Source organism: Bubalus bubalis, chromosome 14 (genome assembly GCF_019923935.1).
Source record: "Bubalus bubalis isolate 160015118507 breed Murrah chromosome 14, NDDB_SH_1, whole genome shotgun sequence".
In the NCBI taxonomy this organism is placed as follows: domain Eukaryota; kingdom Metazoa; phylum Chordata; class Mammalia; order Artiodactyla; family Bovidae; genus Bubalus; species Bubalus bubalis.
This window is the reverse complement of record NC_059170.1, coordinates 35,814,442-35,839,337: the sequence shown is the minus strand read 5'-3', so window position 1 is coordinate 35,839,337 and position 24,896 is coordinate 35,814,442. Positions and strand designations below refer to the sequence as shown.

Sequence of the window (24,896 nt, the reverse complement as noted above, 5' to 3'; positions counted from 1 at the left end):
GTGATGTTAAATGGTTTGCCTTCAAAATGAATCAAGATCATGTGCTCAGTAAAAGATGCAAAAAGACCTGTTCCAGTCTCTGGAGCTCTTTCCCTGTGTAGCTCCCTCCTCTCTAGGACTTAGCCTCACAAATTCCAAGTACCTTACACTCGTATCTGTCTCCTTATTGGGCTCTGGTTAGATCCCACTCCTGCACTGTGGTCCAGAAAATGCCTCCAGGCAGGAAACTGGGGCAGTCCTAGCGCATCTTGTTTTGTTTTCCTTTTCTCAGGGATCCTACACCTCCTGTGTCCAGTATTTGAAAAGAGTTGTTCCATACATTTTGTCCTATTTTCTGGTTATTTACAGCAGAAGGGCAAGTCTGGTACCAGATAGTGTATCATTGCCAGAGGTTTTTGTTGTTCAGTTGCTCAGTCTTGTCTGACTCTTTGCAACCCCATCCTTTACTATCTCTTAGAGTTGACTCAAACTCATGTCCATTGAGTCAATGATGCCATCCAACCATTGCATCCTCTGTTGTCCCCTTCCCCTCCTGCCCTCAATCATTCCCAGAATCAGGGTCTTTTCCAGTGAGTTGGCTCTTTGCATAAGGTGGCCAAAGTATTGAAGCTTCAGCTTCAGCATCTGTCCTTCCAGTGAATATTCAGGGATGATTTTCTTTTGGATTGACTGGTTTGATATCCTTGCAGTCCAAGGGACTCGCAGGAGTCTTCTCCAGCACCAATTTGAGAGCATCAGTTCTTTGGCGCTCAGCCTTTTTTATGTCCAACTCTCACATCTGTACATGACTACTGGAAAAACCATAGCTTTGACTATACGGACCTTTGTCAGCAAAGTGATGTCTCTGCTTTTTAGTATGCTGTCTAGGTTTGTCTAGCTTTTCTTCCAAGGAGCAAGTGTCTTTTAATTTCATGGCTTCAGTTACTGTCTGCAGTGATTTCAGAGCCTAAGAAAATAAAGTCTCACTGTTTCCACTTTTTCCCCATCTATTTGCCATGAAGTTTTGTGAGGTTATTTAGATTTTTTTCTCTACTATTTTTCCATATTAAGTAAAGGCAGAGATCTTGTCCCCACTGTATAGGTTAGATGACACAGAGTTGCCAAGAGTGATTACGAAGCTTGAGATCACATACTGAATTGGTAGGATGGCAGGAACCCTGGATCATATGACCTTGCCCTGACCTACTAAACTAGATCCTGCCTGTGAACCTAAGCATACCAGTGAGTGTTGGTAGTGGCATACCAGTGAGTATTACTGGTTCCAGTTGGCAGAGACAAAAGCAGTGGAGAAAAGAGAAAACAAAATAAAAAAAGAAAGTGGTAGAAGAACGGGGTAGGAAGAGCTCTATATCTGTACATCAGGAGAGAAAGTTGGGGCTGCTATAGTAACCCCAAGAGTTGTGTAAGATGTCATTCACTGTCACCTGTAACAATATAGAAATAATAGCTGCTGACCTGAGATCCTTCAACATATTATCTCATTTAATCTTCATTCTCTACCTAAAGAAGACACTATTACTCCTGTATTATAGATGAGGAAACTGAGGCTCAAAGGCAAAATTACCTGCCCATAACAATATTGCAGCAATGCTGAGATTTGAACAGGGCACAGCAGACTCTGAAGTTCATGCTAGTCATCGTTATGGTTCGCCAGCAGAGGGTACCTTTCCCTGATTCATTTTTGTTGACTTTCCTAGTATTTTTTACCCTTTCACCTGATTCTGCCCCTGCAGGAATATCATTTACTTTCTTCTTATTTTTAAAACCAACACATGCTAATTGTAGGAGACTTTGAAAATACAGAACATTAGAAGGACAAAAATCATCTGTATACTCACCATTATCCATTATTTTCAATCTCAAACTTTGGTTTTTCACTGTAATGCTCACCTTTGTAACTGCTTTGTCTTCACCACATATAATGTGGTATTTATTGATGAATGTTTGTTGATTTTAGGCACCATCAGAACTCTATAGAATATTCAAAACAGCAGTTAATTTGCTAAGAAAGTCACACATTTGTTTTTATGCCTAAAGAGCTACTGGATTCCAATGGACACACATGGGGGCCTGATAGTCTTTTTCAGTTTCAGGTCTAGGCCTTGTTAACTTTCGTGGCCCTCATGGCTGAGGAGCAATGCAAGGGCATCATGCTGTACCCATAGGCGCTCAGCTGATACCTTTTGACTATAGACCTTCAGAGATAGAAAGTAAATTCAGTATATTTATTCACCAACTATTCATTGAACAAGCTCTGTGCTAGCTCCTAGGGAGGAATTGTGAGCTAGAAACAGTCTTTCCTGTCTTGGAATTTACCCTTTAGTGATAGAAAACCGATGGAATCCATTTCTGAAACATCCAGATTAGAAGACATGTTCCCACCATGATATTTTTACCAGTAAACTCAGAATTGTTTGTCATAGGTAGGTTTAAAAAGGAACAGTTGTGGAAGTCCAAGTAAAGTTCATAAAGTAAAGATGGGAACGTGTTACTTTAGGCTGATGTTAAATGATCTCTTAGCCTGCTGTCATGCTGTCTCACAGGGAAGGTTTTATGTATGTCTCCTTTGGTCTTGTCTTCTTTTCATCTCCGAGTTTGATGTATAAGCTTTAGCCAGGGACTTTGATTTACAGTGTTCTGAAGAAAGAGACTGGGGATGACAAAGCCAGCCAGGCCATCCCTAACAACCTGATATATTGTCCCAAATCAAGCTGTCTGAGAGCCATACAGAGGATTTCTGCAGCCTGCTCAGGGGGAGCCTGCTGGGAGGCAGCACCCTGAAAGCCTCATAAAATAGTGTTTCCCCATCCTACTTTGAAAGGCACAGTTTGCTTGGGTATGGCAGCAATTTGTAATCCTTTGGATCATCTTTTACCATCAGAGTGTAGTCAACCGAGAAAATAAGAAATTGTGGGTCCCTCAGTTATTGATAAGTTAAATAAAGGGCTTTAAAATTATGTGGAAGTCTGTGACCAATATATTTTTTTTTAATTTTAATTGCTTTACAATGTCATGTTAGTTTCTACTGTACAGCAACGTGAATCAGCTATAAGTATACATATATCCTTGCCCTCTTGTGGCTTGCTTCCGTTTTTCCCGCATCCCATCCCTCTAGGTCATCACACAGCACTGACCTGAGCTCCCTGTGTTATATAGCAGATTCCCACTGGTTATCTTCTTTACGTATGGTAGTGTATATGTCAGTGCTACTCTCTCAATTTATACCCCCAACTCCATCCCCACTGTTGTGTCCTCAAGTCCTTTCTCTGTGTCTGCATGTGACCAACATTTTTTTAAACTCTAAAACATAGCCTGGTAAAAACTTCATTGTAGCATACTGAGTATTGAGGGAGAGTGAGTTCAGTTACCTCAGTTACCTGAGTTATCACTCAGTTTGGGAGTGATAAAAAATTACCCCCAATATTCCACAGCTTAAAACAACAAACATTCATTATCTCAGTTTCTGGGGGTCAAAAATCTGGGAGTGGCTTAGCTAGGGGTTTCTGGCTTAAGAGGTCTCATGAGGTTGCAGACAAGCCTTGACTGGCACTAGAGGATCTGCTTCCAAGAAGATTCACTCATGTGACTCCTGGCTGGAGTTTTCTCTTTTCCAGGCTCCTCCACAGGGCTGCTGAGTGTCCTCAAGACATGGCAGGTGGCTTCTCCCCAAGTGACTTGAGAGAGAGAGAGAGAGAGGTGGAGTGTGCTCAAAACAGAAGCCACAGTACCTTTCATAATCTAATCTTGGAAGCAACAGACTCTCACTTCTACCATATTCTACGTCTCACACGAGCCTACCCTGCTACAGCGTGGCAGGAGGCTATTCCAGAATTTCATGAACTCCAGGAGATAGAGACCTTTAGGGGTCATCTTGGAGGCTTGGCTACCATGTCGGCTGTTGATCAGGCAAAATTTCATTTAAAAGTCCATCATGTTGGGTCAGGCGAGTTGATATATACTGCTTCTGTTGCTCATCTTTTTGAGAGACACAAAGTGAAAATCCAGATCTGAGAGGTTGTGAATGTGCATGTGTGTGTCCCTAAATCCCAGCCATGAGGCCAATTCTATAGTTTCCTATCATCCGTCAGGCGAAAGATCTGACACTTGAGAGGCACAGATTGATCACTCGCAGACTTTTGGGATTGGATGAACGATCTCAACCTGGGCAAGACCAGGGACCCAGTACAAGGGAAAAACCCCCTCTTGTCTGTCCACTGAAGAGGACACTGACTAGGCTCCAGGTCTGGGGAATCTGAGGAGGGAACCTGTTGTCAGTGGAACATCCTGGGAACACATCAAAGCCATGGTACCTTTTAGCCCTCATTTTCCACAAAGGGAAAGAAGGATCCAGTGTTAGGCTGCTGGTAAAGCCCTTCCTTTAGTCTCCTCCTTATGAGATCCAGGTCTGGTATTGGCCAAGTCACATGCTTGCTCTAGAATTTAAATTCCTTAAATTACAAAGTGGTTGGGCTAGAAGAAAAATTTATCAGCACCTGCCTTCCTTTGAGTTCAGTCATGTTGCAACTGCTGTTTCAGCAGGTATTGACCACTGAAGAGTTACTGGGCATTCAAATGTGAAAGCTACTGGTTTCTAAGTGGCGTTTTATTTCCACTCAGAGACTTATAAGTAGCCAGACTTATGGCATGCAAGTGGAGGTACCTGACAGTACCCTGGTTTCTCCAGTAACAAATAGTCAGAGGGAATCACCAAAGTCCCCCAGACATTCTGAGCAGTGTGCAAATGATGTGCTTATTTGCTTTTAAAAAAAATTATACCCTCCATCCATATTTTCCCACTGAGAATATTCTTACCACATTTGCTTCATCATTCCCTCTGTTTCCATTCAATGCTGCTTTTCAGAAGGGTTGTTCTTGTTATAAGGGTAATAAGTTAACATTGTAAAATACAGACAAACTTAAAGAAGAAAGCTTAGAAGAAACTAGGATGAAAAGGGTGGGAAGAAGTTGGGATGGTCTTCAAGCACATCTAATGACTTACTTTCTTATAACTGTTCACATCACTTAACTCTGGTTCCTGGGTACATGAAGGTTTGCTATTTTTGTTTTTGTATGTTTCCTGCTTGCTTGAGTATTTCATGTATTTTTAAAAAAGCAATACTGAGAAGAAACCCTTCTCCTTTTTAAAACCTGGAGATAATCCTTAATCATTGTTACCATTTTTGTGATTTACTTATAGCTTTTTTTTTTAACCAAATAAAAGTCACTCTCTATGTATAATTTTGCATGCAGCTTTTTTTCATTCTGTGCCTAGAAGGTAAAATTACTGCATCAAAAGGCACATGCCTTTCCAAATTTGTTACATAAGTGCTGCTAACACTCCAAACAACTGTATCAAAAATGTCTGAGAGTGACTGTGTTCCCACATCCTTGCTGACATGGGTGAAAAACAAGAATTCATTGTTCTAATTTGCTTTTCTCTGATTACTAGTAAGGTTTGAGCATCACTCTATTTAATTTTCTTAGACATTTTATTCTCCTGTGAATTATCTGTCCTTATCATTGGATTTTTTTTTAACTGGGTTATTTGCTTTTTGAAAAAATTAAACCTTCCATTCATATTCTCCCACTGAGAATATTCTTACCATATTTGCTTCATTGTTCTCTCTGTATATTATTTTTTCTGTTAATCATAACAGAAAGTTAACAGAGAGTAAGTGTAGACATGATGCTCCTTCACTCATAAATACAGTAGTACAGTGTATATTTCCTAAAAAAGGGACATTCTTTTATATAACTACAGTACAGTTATCAAAATCAGAGAAATCAACATTTATACAGAGCTTCACTGTGGATTATTCCACAGACCCGATTCAATTTTTGCACAGTACAGTTATCAAAATCAGAGAAATCAACATTTATACAGAGCTTCACTGTGGATTATTCCACAGACCCGATTCAATTTTTGCAGATGTCTATTTCCTTTAGACATGAGCCTTTTCTGATATCATTTAAATTCAAAAATAAATTTTTAATCGCTGAAAAACTCTGAATTATAGAGATATGCTATAATTTATTAGCTATCTTTGCCAGCTATCAATAATATTTTTGCTCTTACAGATAATGCCATAGAGCACATCAGTGTCCCATGTGTTTTGTGTTGCATCCTCTGACACACATCAGAGATGGCAGCTCTGAGAAGGAACATGTTTATGGTGTGTGTCGAGGTAGAACTGGATCAGCTGTTGTCATCATTGTTGTTGTTCAGTCGCTAAGTCATGTCTGACTCTGTGACCCCATGCACTGCAGCACACCAGGCTCCTCTGTCCTTCACTATCTCCTGGAGTTTGCTCAAATTCATGTCATTGAGTCACTGATGCTATCTAACCATCTCATCCTCTGTCGCCCCCTTCTCCACCTGCCCTCAATCTTCCTAGCATCAGTGTCTTTTCCAATGAGTCAGCTCTTTCCATCAGGTGGCCAAAGTATTGGACCTTCAGCTTCAGCATCAGTCCTAATGAATATTCAGGATTGATTTCCTTTAGGTTTGGCTGGTTTAATCTTCTTGCTATCCATGTCCCAAGAGTCTTCCCCAGCACCACAATTTGAAAGCATCAGTTCTTTGGCGCTCAGCCTTCTTTATGGTCCAACACTTACATCCCATACATGACTACTGGAAAAACAATATCCTTGACCATAAGGACCTTTTCCAGCAAAATTATGTCTCTGCTTTTAATATGCTGTCTAGGTTTGTCATAGCTTTTCTTCCAAGGAGCAAGTGTCTTAATTTCATGGCTGCAGTCACCATCCAGTGATTTTGGAGCCCAGGAAAATAAAATCTGTCACAATTTCCACTTTTTCCCCATCTGCTTGCCATGAAGTGATGGGACTGGATCCTAAAAGATGATGCTGTTAAAGTACTGCACTCAATATACCAGCAAATTTGGAAAACTCAACAGTGGCCACAGGATTGGAAAAGGTCAGTTTGTATTCCAATCCTAAAGAAAGGTAGTGCCAAAGGATGTTCAAACTACTGCACAATTGCACTCATCTCACATGCTAGCAAAGTAATGCTCAAAATTCTCCAAGCCAGACTTCAATAGTATGTGAACCGTGAACTTCCAGATGTTCAAGCTGGATTTAGAAAAAGCAGAGGAACCAGAGATCAAATTGCCAACATCCATTGGATCACTGAAAAAGCAAGAGAGTTCCAAAAACACATCTTCTTCTGCTTTATTGACTACACCAAAGCCTTTGACTGTGTGAATCACAAGAAACTGTGCAAAATTCTTAAAGAGGAGGAAATACCAGACCACCTGACCTGCCTCCTGAGAAATCTGTATGTAGGTCAAGAAGCAACAGTTAGAACTGGACATGGAACAACAGACTGGTTGCAAATCGGGAAAGGAGTACATCAAGGCTGCATATTGTCACCCTGCTTATTTAACTTACATGCAGAGTACAATCATGCAAAATGCTGGGCTGGATGAAGCACAAGCTGGAATCAAGATTGTCAGGAGAAATATCAATAACCTCAGATATGTAGATGATACCACCCTTATGTCAGAAAGCGAAGAACTAAAGAGCCTCTTGATGAAAGTGAAAGAGACACTGAAAAAGTTGGCTTAAAACTCAACATTCAGAAAAGATCATGGCATCCGGTCCAATAACTTCATGGCAAATAGATGGGGAAACAATGGAAAGGAAACAGTGACAGACTTTATTTTTTGGGCTCCAAAATCACTGCAGATGGTGACTGCAGCCATGAAATTAAAAGATGCTTGCTCCTTGGAAGAAAAGCTATTATCAACCTTGATAGCATATTAAAAAGCTGATACATTACTTTGCCAACAAAGGTCCATCTAGTCAAAGCTATGGTTTTTCCAGTAGTCATGTATGAATGTGAGAGTTAGACCGTAAAGAAAGCTGAGCACCAAAGAATTGATGCTTTTGAACTATGGTGTTGGAGAAGACTCTTGAGAGTCCCATGGGCTGCAAGGAGATCCATCCAGTCTATTCTAAAGGAAATCAGTCCTGAATATTCATTGGAAGGACTGATGTTGAAACTGAAACTCCAATACTTTGGCCACCTGATGTGCAGAACTGACTCATTAGAAAAGACCCTGATGCTGGGAAAGATTGAAGGCAGGAGGAGAAGGGGACGACAGAGGATGAGATGGTTGATGGCATCACTGACTCGATGGACATGAGTGTGAGTAAGTTCCAGGAGTTGGTGATGGACAGGGAAGCCTGGTGTGCTGCAGTCCATGGTGTTGCAGAGAGTCGGACATGACTGAGCAACTGAACTGAACTGAGTGAGACTGGATGCCATGATCTTCATTTTTTTAATGTTGAATTTCAAGCTAACTGATGGGTTCAAATTTGGAAAAGAAACACAGGACTGTATATTGTCATTTTTCTTGTTTAACTTATATACAGAGTATATCATGTGAAATGCCAGGCTGGATAAATCCCAAGCTGGAATCAAGATAGCTGGGAGAAATATCTACAGCTTCAGATATGCAAGTGACTCCACTTTAAGGACAGAAAGTGAAGAGGAACTAAAGATCTTGTTGATGAGGGTGAAAGAGGAGCATGAAAAAGCTGGGTCAACTGTCCTGATCCCTTTATAATATCCAGAGGGACCTCCCCCTTCTCCCTGCCCCACACTTTCTCCTTCCAGTTCCTCCTGCATCTGATTGCAGGATCATTTCCGATTTCTGCTCGAAAGCTCCTTTTTGCATGCCATTTTCTTTCAGCTGGACGGGTATGGGTGCTCGGCACCCTTGAGTTCTATGCTCTGTCTTGCCCACTGTGCTTTCTGTCTTCCAGATACTCCCCCAGGTTGTCATCCCTTGGTGGCACCCTTCTGGCCTTCCAGCATACAGTGAATGTGTATGTATGCACTTAGTTTCATATTCTCAGTCTGGGTACTGATGCTTCTTTAGAATAGGCTCTTGACAGGCAAACTACAGTGTCAAAGCATTTGAGTCTCATAGCCCTCTGGGAAGATGACATTGCTTTTCCTCCACCCAGCAAGCTGCGAGGAGGCTGGTCTCCCTGTGTCCTGGGTGACATCCACCTCTTCCATCCGTGCCCACTGCGGCTAGAGTACGGGTACAAACTTCTGTCTCGTTGTTTTAATTTGGATTTCTTTGCCAGTGAAATGCAGTATTTTTTCCTGTGTGGTAAAATACACATAAAAAATTTTCCATATTAACCATTTTTTATTAATAAAATACACAGTTAAGTGGCAATATGTGTCCTGTTGTGTCATCACCACCATCCAAATCCAGAACTTTTTCTTCTTCCCAAACTGAAACTCTACCCATTAAACACTAACTCCCTATTTCCCTTACCCACCCCCGCACGCCCCCCCCCCCTCCCCGCCCCCGCCCCGGCAACCACCAATCTACTTTCTACCTCTACTGGTGAAATGCAACATTTATTTTGGTCTGAATTGGCATTTCCCATTTTTCACCTATAAATTGTTTTGTAGATGTCCTTACCTACTTTCCTTATTGGAACATTAGTATTTCCCTCACTAAGTAAGAGGGGTTCACTAGGGAAACAGAGCAAATGGATCAAAGACTTCTAAATTTTTGAAGTGTAGCTGAAAGATTAGGGGCTTTTCTCCGCCTGGTTTTGATTCCTCAGAGATTTGCCTTCTTATGCCCTCTTCTGGCTGTAAGTTAGGTTCTCCCAGCTATTTCCTCTCCTTAAAAAAAGACGTAGCTTTTTTTTTTTTTTTTTACAACTTTATTGTGGAATAAATGACAGTAATATAATTATATATATTTAAAGTGTACAGTGTAGTGATTTGATATACACTGAAATGATTACCAAGATGAAAATAACAGATTCACTACCTCACAGAGTTAATTTAAGTTTCGTGTGTGTAGTGAGAATGCTTAACATTAAAAAAAAAATTCAGGCTTATTGTGCTTATACAAGTATGAAGCCAAAACAATAAACAACAAAATTAAAAAATTAACAGCATTAATTTAATGTTATACATTATATTGTTTTGCTGAAACTTATTGTAGCTCAGTTTACAAACTCTATAATGGGAGTCAATCACAAAAACTAAAACAAAAAGCAAGAAAGAAACAAAGAGAAAGCTTTGGGTTCGGCAGTTCTCACCTGGAGAGCTGGGCTGCCCTGTGGGCTTTGGTGCCCTCATTGGTCCATCCTGAGGCGCTTGTTTCCCTGGGTCTAAAGGAAGCAGGTTCATTTAGGCCTCTATTAAGGATTATCCCCATGAGTCATAAAGCAGCCTTGCTTCTTGCTTCTCATTTGACTGAGAAAATTTAAAGAGAAAAAGAACTTTCTCATTGTCTACCACCTGCCTCTGTCCCCAGATGCCCCAGTCTGTTACAATGACTAATTGTCAGTGTTCCTATTTAAGGCTATTCCTTCCACTCATGTGCAATTCCCATCTTATCTCTCCTGCTCACGGGCATCACACCTCCAGTTATCTCTTCTCTCCTGCATTTTTGATTTCCCCCTCTTGACTGGTTCATTCTTTGTAGCATAAAATCTCTCATCTTTAATTTGACTCCTTATTGCCCTCAACTACTGCCCCCATTTCTCTGCTTGTCTTTGTAGCAAAGGGCTATGAAAGAGGAGTCTAGCTTGCCTGACCCACTCTCTTAATTCTTCCTAATTTCTCTTCAACTCACGCAGTTGGGGCTTTTGGCTCACCTCCCCACCAGCCCTCCCCTCCCCTACCTCCACACACCACACCCCTGCTCTTCTTGTGGACTTATGGTGTCTTTTAACTCTCAAATCCTGTGGTCCATTCTCAGTCCTCATCCTGTTTAACCAAACAGCACGGTTGATGCAGCTGGTCATCCCTTTCCTGGACATCTGTTCTTCACTTGGCTTCTGGGACACCCCTTCCTCTTGCTTCTTCTCCCCTCTCATTGGCTGCTCTTTCTCAGCTTCTTTTGTTGGTTCTGGCTCTTCTTACTGCTTCTAACCCCTGGAGCATCTCAGGCTCAGACTTCAGGCCTCTCTCCTTCACCATCTGCCTCATCCCATGATGATGTCTTTTAACTCCTATGGTGCCAGCTTTCCCTGAGCCCCAGACACGTACATTCACCTACCTACTCCATAGCTCTAGATGGCCATCTAATAAGCACCTCAAACTTCAGTTCAAATCGAACTCTTGATCCCCTTCAAACAGATGAACAAACAGCTCAACCGCTCACCTAATTTTCTTCTCTTCACCCAGTTCCTCAGTCCTCAAACCTATCCTTTGTGTCCAATACAAGCTGTCCCACAGGCTCTATCTCCCAAATATGTTCCAAGTAGGGCAGCGTCTCACCACTTCCATCACTCCACCCATGCAATCCGCCATCTTACACTGACTCTGCAGTAGCTTCCTAACTAATCTCCAGTCCCTTTCTTGCCCTCCTTAATTCACTCTCCATTGGCACCCAGAGCAACCTTTTCCTAAACTGTCAGTTCTGCCACTTAACTCTCCTATTTAAACACTTCCAGTGCACTTAGGACGTAATCCAAGTATCTTCCATTGGCCTCTGGGCCCCATGTGATCTGGCCTCTCCCTGCCTGGGTATATCCCCTCCTCAGCCACTTCTCACCAGACATACACAAGCACATCCCCACCTCTCAGATTTTGCACTTTTAGGTCCTTTAGCCTGCAATGTTCTTCCACTGGAACATGTTTTGTTCCCTCATGTCCTGCAGATCTCTGCTCAAATATGACTTTCCCAGGAGCCTTGTTGGCCCACCCCCTCCATCCTGGCCTTATCATCCACATCGTTCTCTATCCCCTTCCTCTGCTTCCTGGGGTTTATCACGGTCTCCAGTTAAAGTCTCTGCTCCTTTATTTTCTGTTTTACCAGGGGGAACATAAGCTCCATGAGAGTAAGCACTTTATTTCTCTTATTCACTGCTGAATTGTCAGTATCTAGAATTAATGCCTGACACAAAGCAGCTACTCAAGAAATTTGTGTTAAGTGATGATTGAATTAATATTCATCTTCTACCATAATTGAAGAACTATGTTTTAAACACTGCAGTAGAGATCTGGGATGAGTTATTAACCTGTGTGTCTACTTTTTTCCTTGATCTAAAGTGTCATTTCCTATATGAAGCAGTAGCAATGTAGAAATCTACAAGATTCAGCCCAAGTTACCATCTTGTGCAAGGATCTAAGGCCTACAGCCATCTACTGCCTAGTTTTGCCCTTTAGTCGAGAGAACTGGAGGTGCTGCTCTGCACAGTGGCTGTCAAATATAGTTTAAAGTGGACTGGAATTTTGACATGAATTTTACCCATGATCATGGCTTAAGTGAAATGAACCTCTTCGTGGAAAAGGAGAGGGCTTAGGGAATCAAGTGAGTTGAAAACAAGTGGTAACTGAAAGAGAAATATTACCAGTCATTGAAAAGAAATTAAAAGAAATCCGGATTCAATATTTTTAAATAGATCAGAAATATAAGAAACAGATTTAGTTAAAATTATATACATTGGTATATAAATTGACCAAGTGTGTAAGTCGCTCAGTTGTGCCCAGCTCTTTGTGACCCCATGGACTGCAGCCCACCAGGCTCCTCTGTCCATGGGATTTTCCAGGCAAACACATGCCATTTCCTTCTCCATAAATTGACCATGCTGCTGCTAAGTCGCTTCAGTCGTGTCTGATTCTGTGTGACCCCATAGACGGCAACCCACCAGGCTCCCCCTCCCTGGGATTCTCCAGGCAAGAACACTGGAGTGGGTTGCCATTTCCTTCTCCAATGCAAGAAAGTGAAAAGAGAAAGTGAAGTCACTCAGTCATGTCTGACTCTTAGCGACCCCATGGACCGCAGCCTACCAGGCTCCTCCATCCATGGGATTTTCCAAGCAAAAACACTGGAGTGGGTTGTCATTGCCTTCTCCGAAATTGACCATATCCAGCCTAAAAAAAAGATCTCTTTCCCAAACTGAGATTTTTAAGGGAATATGCACCTATAGAAGAATTTAATGATGAAATCTCCACTACAGTGTGGATTGAAGTGTGTGTTTTCGCAACTGCTGCGGTCATCAGAGACCTTATCTTCCTTTTCAAAACCACCAGATTGCTAGCGTGTTATAAATGGGGAGTCAGTGCCCCTTGTGGGGTCTTAAGAATGATGTCCACACAGCCACACTCTGAGATGCGTATGAAATGAGAGGATTTATTATACTCACAGTGCTAGAGGAGGGAGGCCCTCAGGCTGGGCAGGAGGCCATGTGGGAGGAGCACTCAGGGAGCAGACTCAGCAAGCAGGTCGGGGGCTGAGAACGAACGAGCACCCAGGGTCAGGTACGGTCTCCACACAAGTGAAAGGTGTGAAGGGATTTTATTGGTGCGTTTGAATGTCACTTGGTCACAGTCAAGGGAGGGCAAGAAGGGACCAGCCTTGTCACACTTGCATCTGGTTGCCTGGCAGGTGCTTGCAGTCTGTGCTTGGGGGTGTTGAGGCATCAGGAAAATAGGAAGGTTTAAAAATTGGCAATACAATCAACTAAACCACATCCCTGTCAAAGTCCTTTATGGAATCTCCCGTTATACCCCAAAGAGAGGGTGTCCTCCTTTAAAACAAATTAGAAGGTTGAGCCTGAAAGGATAAATATTCACGGTAGTGTAGGTTTTCTTGGCTCCTGTTAATATGAATGTATGGAACATTACTGATTAACCAGTGCCATGTGCCAACTGCCTCCTCTTGCAAGTTGAGTGTACACACAGTTGTGGCAACCTGCCTTAATGTAGAGGAAACAACCGCAGAAACGGATCGTTCTCTGCAGCCCCATCTTTCCTGTGCCTGGAACCCCACCTGAGGATGTTCAGGAAGAACAGAATAAAGGAGAGGCCCATCAGTGCTCTCAGCAGCTATAGTCTGACACCCACCGTGTGGCTGCAGGCCCCACCACGTGGCTGCAGACTGCAACAAGTTTCTAAAAACTTGTTATTGCACTCATCCTTACTATGTTGCCACCCACCGGGCAAATGAAAAGTCTGGTTAGGGAGCATTTTCTCTTCCTCTCTTTCTCCCTTAGGAAAGGAAAGTGGTTGCTGTGGAAGTTATTTGAGCAAGGATCAACTGAAGCGACTTAGCAGCAGCAGCAGCAGCAGAGTTAAGATGGTGAGATGCCATTTAAAAGAAGTCATGGGATGTGCCCTGTTACACTTCACAGAGCACTGTTGATTTCATGACCTCATCTGCTGCAGGAGACTCGAAACAAACAAATTGTTGTTGTTGTTTTAGGCGCTGAGTTGTGTCCGACTCTTGCGATCCCATAAACTGTAGCCCACCAGGCTCGACTGTCTATGGGATTTCCCAGGCAAGAATACTGAAGTGAGTTGCCATTCCCTTCTCCAGGGGATCTTCCTGACTCAGGGATTGAACCCACATTTCCTGCATTGGTAGACAGATTCTTTACCACTGGGCAACCTGGGAAGCCCTAAACAAACATTATTGACTAATATTTTCCTTACTGTATAAGTTTGTTCTGAAAAGTGGTTATCATTCATCTGAGTGTGTTGAAATCATAGTTTTCATTTTCTGGACCAGTAGGGGTTGAGATGTGAGTGCCATTGGAGGCTCCCCTGGGCTGGAGGAAGGAGGAGGCTGCCCTCAGGGCACAAGGCACACAGCCACACTGTGTGAGAGGCCCAAGGCCAGCTGGTGTGCAGGGCTTTTCTTTGCCTTCATTAGTTGTGAACTTGGCCACAGGTTATTTTTCAGATTTCTCTTTTGGTTCTCTGTTGGTGTTTGATCAAGTCATTTATTCTTTTCAGATGGTAACAAAATATAACTAAACTCTCAGTTGTTGAAGGTCCTACAGGAAAAAGTATCTAATCTTATCAACTCTAACCACAATTCTCCTTTTTCCATATTGAAATAATTATGTGATATGTGTTTTGATAAAGTGAGGTTTCTTAAGAACATAAAATAATTATGGTTTTATGAGAAAACTGTTTTTTTTTTTTTTTTTTTTTTTTTTAATGGCCGCATCACAAGGCTGGCAGGATCTCAGTTCCCTAACCAGGAATTGAACCTAGGCCCTCGGCAGTGAAAGCCCAGGATCCTAACCACTAGGCAACCAGGGAATTTCCAACTGACTGTAATTTATTTGGACATGGTCATTTTTAATTTTTTTAGGATTTCTGCCCAGGATTCTACATTGTCACTGAGGCAGAGTTCGCATAGGGTTGCAAGATTTTCTTCAGTAGCCTTACTTCAGCAGTCTACCCAGATGGCTTTCCTCAGAGTTTTTACCACCATTGTCTTGCCTTCTCCAGGGTCTGGAATTCTGACGTGTCCTTCTCTGCCAGGCAGAGCAGTCAGTCTAGCACAGAGGTTGAGAACATGACTCTAGCACTAGACTTGCCTGGATTAAAATTCAAGCTTCACCACTTACTAGTTTGGCATGCCTTATTAGGAAGTTCTAAGAGTTAAGTGAGCTTTGTTAGAGCCTGTGGAATCGTGCCTTGGCACATGGCAGAGTTCACATAAGTGCTATGGTCTATGGCTAGTCTGGCATCCCACCTCCCTGACTCTTCTCCATCATCATGACCTTCCATGGTCCTCTCCTTCTGCCACAAGGTTCTCCCTCTCTGCATTTGCCTGTGATGCCTTCCTCAGTCACCTTCCAATTTCCTTGCTGCATGACTGAACTAGTTCAAGTCCTGGTGAGGAACAGATAACTCAACCCAACCAGATAATCTGAGGAAAGCTTACTAAAGCTGTGAGCAAGGGTGACGAAACCACAGGGGAGGCACGGCCAGGGCCTGAGAGCTGTGGTAGGTGGGCTGAGTTGTGAGCTTAGAGGAGGGATGTGGTCAGCCCATGACAACCACCCAGGAAGGGAGCCAGGGAAGTGGCCCCATTTCACCTTTCTCCCTCCTTGCATCTCCTGCCAGGTCTCCCTTTGGTTCTCAACCCCAAGGCAGAGGGCAAGAGTGCCCATCTGTGCAGTCCATGTGGTCAGCCTCCTGAGGAAGAACAGGGTGGAGCCAGCTAAAGAGTGCATCTAGACCAGAGGGTGGGTGGAAAATGTCCACATAGTGCCCTTGGTCCCTCTGCTCCACAGCTCCCACATGGCCTTGTGTCATGGTGCCTTGTTGTCTGGCCCATACCCATCTCTCCACCCATAAGCCCTCCTGTCTCTGCCCTCATACCCAGCACTCTGGTCCCCTCCCCTGCCACTTGACCAGTCTGCTGGCTGCCCATAAAACATGCCATGACCTGTGTACCATTTTTAAACTATTCATGCTCATTCGCTTTCTCAGGAGTGCTCTTCCCTCCTCCTAGGTCTGGAGAAGTGCTGCATCTTCACTGCATCTGGCCTGGATATCCTTGCTTGTTCTCTGCAGTCTTCCCCTGCCTCCAGTTAGATTCCCTTACAGCCTCATTACAAGGGCAGTTCATGTTGTGTGCAGGGTTGTTTGTGGGACCGCTTGCTCTGTAGACTTGATTTTCCACTCTTCGAAGAGAGACCGCACCATGCTCAACTCTGCATTCCTTTGTGGGACCTCCAAGTAGTTGAAATAAAAACAAGTGCTCACAGGCAACTCTGCTCAATGTTATGTGGCAGCCTGGATGGGAGGGGAGTTTTAGGGGAGAATGGATATATGTCTATGCGTGGCTGAGTCCCTTCGCTATTCACCTGAAACTATCCCAACGTTGTTAATTGGCTATCAGTTCAGTTCAGTTCAGTTCAGTCACTTAGTCATGTCCGACTCTTTGCGACCCCATGAATCGCAGCACCCCAGGCCTCCCTGTCCATCACCAACTCCTGGAGTTCACTCAGACTCATGTCCATCAAGTCAGTGATGCCATCCAGCCATCTCATCCTCTATCATCCCCTTCTCCTCCTGCCCCCAATCACTCTCAGCATCAGAGTCTTTTCCAATGAGTCAACTCTTCACATGAGGTGGCCAAAGTACTGGAGTTTCAGCTTTAGCATCATTCCTTCCAAAGAAATCCCAGGGCTGATCTCCTTCAGAATGGACTGGTTGGATCTCCTTGCAGTCCAAGGGACTCTGAAGAGTCTTCTCCAACACCACAGTTCAAAAGTATCAATTCTTCGGCGCTCAACTTTCTTCACAGTCCAACTCTCACATCCATACATGACCACTGGAAAAACCATAGCCTTGACTAGACAGACCTTTGTTAGCAAAGTAATGTCTCTGCTTTTGAATATGCTATCTAGGTTGGTCATAACTTTCCTTCCAAGGAGTAATCGTCTTTTAATTTCATGGCTGCAGTCACCATCTGCAGTGATTTTGGAGCCCAAAAAAATAAAGTCCGAGACTGTTTCCACTGTTTCCCCATCTATTTCCCATGAAGTGATGGGACCAGATGCCATGATCTTCGTTTTCTGAATGTTGAGTTTTAAGCCAACTTTTTCACTGTCCTCTTTCACCTTCATCAAGAGGCTTTTGAGTTCCTCTTCACTTTCTGCCATAAGGGTGGTGTCATCTGCATATCTGAGATGTATAATTGGTATAATTGGCTATACCCCAAAACAAAATAAAAAGTTTTTTAAAAAGTGCTCAAAAAAATTAGTTATATTGAAATGACTAAGGGAAAGATGCAATAAATATCACCTAGATACAGATGGCATTAGTTATGAATAATGGATTTAGTATATTTATCACCTGGTTAACTATCCCATGTCATATATAACCAAGTCCATCTCCAACCCCATTTCCCTACAGTATCCAGATTTAGTTGCTGTAATATTCTCTGGGGCACCCTATATATCACTTGTTAGAATTTATCTGTGGAGTTACTTATTCCTTGTTTGCCTGGTGGGCTGCAGTCCATGGGGTCACTAAGGGTCGGACATGACTGAGCAACTTCACTTTCACGCATTGGAGAAGGAAATGGCAACCCACTCCAGTGTTCTTGCCTGGAGAATCCCAGGGACGGGGGAGCCTGGTGGGCTACCATCTGTGGGGTCGCAGAGTCGGACACGATTGAAGTGACTTAACAGCAGCTATATCTTTAGCTCCATGAGGGCTTTATCTGTCATTCATCACAGAATCTCCAGGCTGTAGGACAGGGTATGGTACATAATTGATCCTTCACAAATATTTGTTGAATGAATAAACATATTGGTCACAGAACTCTGTGGCATGTTGTAATCTCAGGAGGCCAGCAGAGTAGGGATTCTAGGTGCCATGGAAGGATCCATGAAGTTCCTTTCATACTCTTTGAGTCATTCCTCACTGCTTTAAGGGGTCATTTCCGTATGACCCCACTCTCCCATCAGTAGAGCAACTACCCTTTCTACTTGAATGGGAGCAGGTCTTGTACCAAGAACAAACTATTTTTTCCTTCAATATTCATAGGGATTACTGGGGGAAATTTATTTCCCTGAAATTATTCTATTTCTCATTTCTCTTATTGTGTTTGTTTGTAGTTTCATTTGTTGGTACCAAGCAAAATATATTTGATTGTTATTTGAACCATTTCAACCCTACTCAATAATACTAAAAATATGTAGTAATCATTAGCAGGTCTTATAATTGAACATTGGCATCATTTTACATTATTCACTACTGTAATAGTCTAACCAGATTTTCTTACGAATGAATGACTTCAGGGAGTTCTTTATAAAGGTCACAAGTGATGTTTGATAACCTGAAAAAGATTGATTTTTGGAAACAAGTAGCAACATGGCCTGGAAGCCTTAATTTGTTTAAGTCCTATCATTGCTCAATAATCTTGTCATCTGGTATTTTCCCAAGGTTTAATATAACAACAACAAAAAAATGTTCTGGAAAAGAAATTAAACTTGGAGTTTGAGATAATAGAGCTTATATGAAGCATATATACTGGAAATATTTTTTAAGACTCAAAAGCAAAATAAAAAGCAATTAGTTAGGAGGGACTATCTAAGTAGGACTGTCTAAAGTGAAAACCTGTAAAAATTGCACAGATGGACTTCATAAATTTTGGAATTAATAACTCTGGGCCTCCACTGTAACAGGTTTTTAGTGGTACATCTGTTGCAAACTAATTGCCTCTTTTCTGCCTGATAACTGAAGTTTAGGTTTGGGGCTTTTGCAATAGAAGCAGTTAAAAGCTCAACATTGTCATGTTTTTCCATTAATTTACCAGTGAGTGGTTGGGTTTATACAGATAATTTGATTTATTTTGAAGATAATTGTAATTATAAGTTTGCTTTACTAGACAGCTTGTCCTTTATAATATAATTTGCCTTTAACAACAGTGCAATTTCATCTGCCCTTCTTAGTTTTAACAGCCTTTTCTTTAGGAAAAAATAAGTGTCGGCAGTGTCTATGAAGATGATATTTTTAAAGTAGATGAAAATAGAGTGGTTTGAGGGCTCACCATCTTCGGTGATAGATCAGATCTGGACAGACCTGATATGAGACCCCATCATTATGGTCAGGAACAGGCCAAACCAGAGTCAGGCCCTTCACTCTCATATATGCTATGACACCTACTTTCAGGATTTCTAAAAACTGAACACTTGTATACTTGGTCACCCAGCAGTTCCGCTCTCAGATACATGTGTGTCTCATTCATTCAGAGAAACCATTGAGCTACCAAGGTGAAACCACTTCAACTTAGCTGTGATCATTCTGTAGAGAACCATGGGAATTTATCCAAATCCCCATTTCCTTTAGGAGCTGGGTCTGGAGTCCTGGTTCAGTGAATTCGTTATGGCACCTCTGACTCTGTTCTTACAAGCTCTGATTACAGCGGTCATCAGAAGAACGTGGTTTAGCTTTTATAGTGCTCTCGGTGTTGTATTTTTTTTTTTTTTTTTTTTTTGTATCTTTCTTGACTACAAGTTTGTTGAGGACAACAGCTCCACCAGGGTCTTTTGTTTCTCTACGTAGGGTCAGGCATTTGGTGCACATTTAATAAATATTTGAGGGGAATTCCCTGGCTGTTTAGTGGTTAAGACTATGCTTCCAATGCAGGGGGTCCAGGTTCCATCCCTGATTGGGGAACTAAGATCCCACATGCCTCGGTGTACCACCAAAAAAAAGAACACTTAGTAAATATTTGACAAATGACTGTTGTCATTGAAGAGATAGGAAGATGAACAGAGACCATGCCTGAGCCAGAGCAAGCATTTGCTTTTAAGTGATAACAGTTGTGTTGCTTCCTTTGAGTTGTCTCAATTTGATTTCTTTAATCCCTTTGATCTCTCTCTGTATAAACATTTTCTTGTTTACATGTTTACTGTAGAAGATGGAAAATATAAAAAACACAAAAAAGAAAGAAACTCTTGCTATTTTGCTATATTATCTTCTTTTGCTTTTCTTCTAATGCATTGCTTTCAAGTTTCCTGTCCTCCTGTCCCCCTATTTTTTTTTTAATTTCCTAAGAGTAATGGAAATAAGTCTAGAAGAGACTACTCTACATTTCTAAAGGATTCTTGGATAGAGTAGAAGCTGCATGTGTTTCTGTTTTGGTTTTCTTTACTCTCCATGTGTGAAGGGGTAGCTTAGATGAAGTGCTGGGCCATAGAAGAGTGTGTCATGATATTTAACTCAAGCTTCTTCTTATCCACTGCTTTATTTTTGAAGTCAGCATTGCTGGTGGGTGCATTATACTCCAAATTACTGAAAAGACATAGAGTTCCAGGATAGCATTATTCTGCTTACTAAAATACTTAATAGTATTGTTCTCAGTCTCATCTTGAAAGCAGGATGAGATCTTTTAGATTTTTTAGACTTCAACATCTTTTAGCCCTTAACATCCCATTGATCCTAGTTCTCTGCTTAAGAATCTTAGAGAAGGTCTACTTCTCCAGGTTGAGGTTTCTAGGCACTTGTCTCAGTCTGTGCTGTTCTTTGTTTCTGGAACCCCTTGGTCATTGCCTTCCCTTCCCTTGTGCTGTGTGGCTGACGGTCTGTCCTCCTGCCATACCTGGAGCTCCCACTCCCCACCCGTCATCCCCTGGGTGTACGCACCATACAGTGCTCTTTGTTGTTCAGTCTCTCAGTCATGTCTGACTTTTTGAAACCCCCTGGATTGCAGCATACCAAGCTTCCCTTTCCCTCACTCTCTCTCACAGTTTGCTCAGACTTATGTCCACTGAGTCAATGGTGCCATCCAACCATCTCATTCTCTATCACCCCCTTCTCCTCCTGCCCTCAGTCTTTCCCAGCATCAGGGCTTTTCCAATGAGTCAGTTCTTCCCATCAGGTGGCCAAAGTATTGGAGCTTCAGCTTCAGCATCAGTCCTTCCAATGATTATTCAGGGTTGATTGCCTTTAGGATTGACTGGTTTGATCTCCTTGCTGTCCAAGGGACTCTCAAGATACAGTGTTTTACACTTTCTTTTTCCGCTTAAAATAGTCCTAAAAATAGACTCTTCTGCTTCAGTTTTTTTCCTCCAGATTCCTCAGAGTTTTGTCCTGAGTTTCTTTTTAGATTCTTAAAGTATTTAAATTGTACTCATTTAAATGAGATTGTTCATTGGTAAGAAAAATCACGCCTCTAACTCTGACAGACAGTTTCTTTTGACCTTTAAAATAACTTAATGGGAACATGGTTTGTTCAGCTCAGCTCTGCTTGGGGGGTTTCATGACATTTGCATCATCTCTAAGCTTCTGCTTCACCCTGTTATTATAAATGATTGTCCTGAACAGAGTCCATCTAATATGGGTCCTGTGGTGTGTGTGTGAGAGAGAGAGAGAAATACACACACACACACACACACACACACACACACAACATTATAGAAAAGTTAGTTCTTGTGGAAATAGTTACAGAAAAGAGAAAAAGGTTAAAGTTTGGATTTGCACCATTATCATTTCTGTTTTGTCTAACCCTTGACCTGAGTGGCCCTACTGTTCTTTGCCTGGAACCCCATTCACCTAAGATGTGTCTGTTATTCTTGGCACTGAGGAGACAAAACTTCACGTGTGTTTACATTTGATTCCCTTCATCTTTGTGACCCATGGAATGCAGATATCTGCTTAAGGGTGAGTTTATACATGTGGTGTTTATGCCCTCATTTTCAGGAAGGTGGTGCTCAGTTTTGGGGAAAGCAGATTGGGAGCTACTATTCAAGCCCAAGCCCTCTGGAGGCCAGAACCGAACCACCTGCCGGGAGGAAGATTTATGGTGGTGTTTTCCCTCACCCAGGATGGGTGGTTCTCCTATCCTGTATACAACTTTACAAAGTTAAGGAACAAAAATTGACAGTGAAACTAATTGTGTATAACTTTAGAAAAGGAATCATTATCCAATTAGGTTACATTCTAATTTGACTAATACTTTTAATAAAATAGTTTTTTAACTAAAATAGTATACTGTCATTATAGAAAACAATCTACAGAATGTAGATGATGAGGAGAGCAACAATAAAGAAAATGAGAATCATTGTTTATCAGGTGTCTGGCCTGCTCTGCTTCCTTCCATCCTCCAGGTCAGACACCGTTGCACAAAGGTCTACAATAAAAAGACTTGCCTTAAAAAAAAAAAAGACTTACCTTATGCTTTTAACACCACCACCTTGAACTTTAAGCCCCTTTTTTATGAACACTTGCTACCCTCTCTCTGGACACAGGTGGTATTCTGCAGACACAGTTTGGAAAACAAGAGAGGTTCAACTAGTCACACAGCCGGCCAGGGCCTGAGCTGGAGCCAGACACAGTTGCCTCCCTCTACCTACCACCAGCTTACCAGATTCTTTCCACTACTTGTTTTGTTGGTGTTTTGAGATTGTTCTTTAGCATTAAAATCTAGAGCAGTATATTAATACATTCTGTTTTATTCACTAAAACCATTTTCCCCAGGCTTATGTGGGGCACATGTACCACAATATCTAGGACAGTGCCTCTGTCTCTAGGGAGCCACAGTCAGATAAGAAAAGAGCTACGCACAGGCCTTCAGCAGATGTGGAAGAACCACTGGGTGCTGTATACTCGACCCTGGGGCTGTGGGGTGGGCGGGTTAGTTCTGCCTGGGAACCTGTGTGGGCTTCATAGAGGACGGAGCACAGGGACTCCAAGAAGCAGTGGAGCCTCTGGATAGAGAAAGCCAGCAAGGGGCGAGTCAAGACCGAGTTTGGCAGCCTTGTGGACAGCAGGGCTTTTAGCAGGGTGTCTGGTGGAGAAGCACAGATGGTGTTTAATGTCAGCTCTGAGTCACCCTTTGAAATTGAACAAGTTCAAGGGGAAGGATCTGGAAATTCTCCAGCACATTATTTGACCTTCCAGTCTCTCAGTAACCATTTGGTGTCCAGCGCATAAGTGGAAGTTCTCTGCAAAATCGTGTCATACAGGAAAAGTCAAAGAATAATTTCAAGAAGGTAGTTCTTATGCCTTAGTCTGTGAACCAGAGGATTTATTCACCTCCCTTAAAATACTTTTTACTAGTGCATTGCCACCACCCAGCTTTGACAAAGACCCAGGTTCTGTGGATTCTCAGTTCTTGCCCCATCTCCAGGAATGACTGAATGAAGGTTAAATAAAACTTCAAAAGCAGGGCCAGAAGATACTGAGCTTTTGAATGTGATAGTGCTTAAGATGGAAAATATATTTTCTGTCTAGTTTTTTTTGTTGTTGCCTTGGCAACTGGTTGGGTTTTTTTTTTAAGCTTTTGATTTTTCTCAAAAACGTGAGCTGCTTCCTTTGATTTAGCTCAGATGTGTGAACAGATTTATATCTCATTCAGTGTCTCTAGTGTGTTTATGAGGTATAGAGTCTCATTTTTCATAATCTTCACACGGTTGAACAGAGATAAATAATTTCACATATCTGTTAGCTTACCTGATTAACCAAACAAAGGCAAGTCCCCATGATCTTTTTTTGTCTGATGTCAAGTACTGTAAAAATGATTCAGATTCATTTTTATAAACTATAACTAAATATTTTGATATTAGGCTTTTTAATGTCTCTGACAAAGTCTATGTGAAAATTGTTTCCACAAGCTATAAATGCAGCTCGTTCTTTCTGTCTTCCTATTACTTCCCCTGCTCTAGCCACAGGGGCCTCCTGGCTGGTCCTCATCCTGGCTAATTAAACCTGCCTCTGTTTCAGGGACTCTGCACTTGCCGTTTCCTCTGTCTGAAGCCCATCTGCCCCAGATATTTGCATTACTTCCTCTCTCATTGCATGTAGGGCTCCGCAGTTAAATGCCCTCTCCTCAGAGAGGACTGTCTGGGCCTTTCCGTCTAAAACAGCATCCTCATGGCCATTTTGGAGATGAGTGGATCCATCTCTGGAAAACCTAAATGAATATCAGTCACCCTACATGAAGTCCACCAGTCTATAAGCCCTACCCATGGCAAGAGTTTCCAATTAGTATTTTAATGCCTCACCCTTAAATTATGAACTCACAGCCAAAGATTAGCAGATATTTGTGGAAATCCTCCATCATAAAATGTAGAAACCAAGATGAATAAGAAAGAAAGAACTCAGAAGACAGCGATAATAATGGAGCAGAAGAAATCTGCAAAAAAATAAAACAGAAAGTGGGGTAGAGGAAATCATCATAGAAATAATACAAAAAATTTAGGAAAGCAACAAGGAGGAGACCTGGGTCAGCAGCCATGGAGCAGGCCTGGAGCCTGAGGGTGGAGAGCTGCTGAGGCAAGTGCTCAGCAGGCTGGGGAGCTGAGGCTGTTCTGCCAGGTGGACATGTGGAAGTTACACTGAGAGGCTCTTGGGGAGTGTGGGTAGCAAAGCAAGCAAATGTAAAAGAGGAATAACAAGCACAGAAATAGTAATATTGTACAATAAAGCAGTGACAACTTTATAAAGTTATCATAACTTAAAACTCTAAATGTTGATTTAATTTTAAAACTGGGCATAATTGTATTTAGAGAACAAGGGAAGGTAAGTCTCTGCACAGGGGCATGTGTGTGATGGGGCCTAATGTCAACATATAGTGTCTTAAGACTGATAAGTTGTCATATAGGATCATGTTCATTAGACATAAAAA

At 42.1% G+C, this 24,896-nt stretch overlaps 1 protein-coding gene across 4 annotated transcripts in view; it reads left to right on the top strand.

The window, feature by feature from the left end:
• SHLD1 (shieldin complex subunit 1) overlaps positions 1–24,896 on the top strand; it is a 104,386-nt gene that overhangs the window by 54,812 nt on the left and 24,678 nt on the right. Inside the window, exon 3 of one of the 4 annotated variants that reach the window (XM_025264038.3) lies at positions 21,971–22,252. The exons of 2 other annotated variants lie outside the window; for them this stretch is intronic. In XM_025264038.3, the coding sequence (XP_025119823.1) occupies positions 21,971–22,137 (167 nt within the window). In that variant the 3' untranslated portion in view covers positions 22,138–22,252. Of the gene's footprint in view, positions 1–14,007; positions 14,267–21,970; positions 22,253–24,896 lie in introns of those variants that run through there. One more of the 4 variants, XM_025264039.3, reaches the window with a different exon arrangement.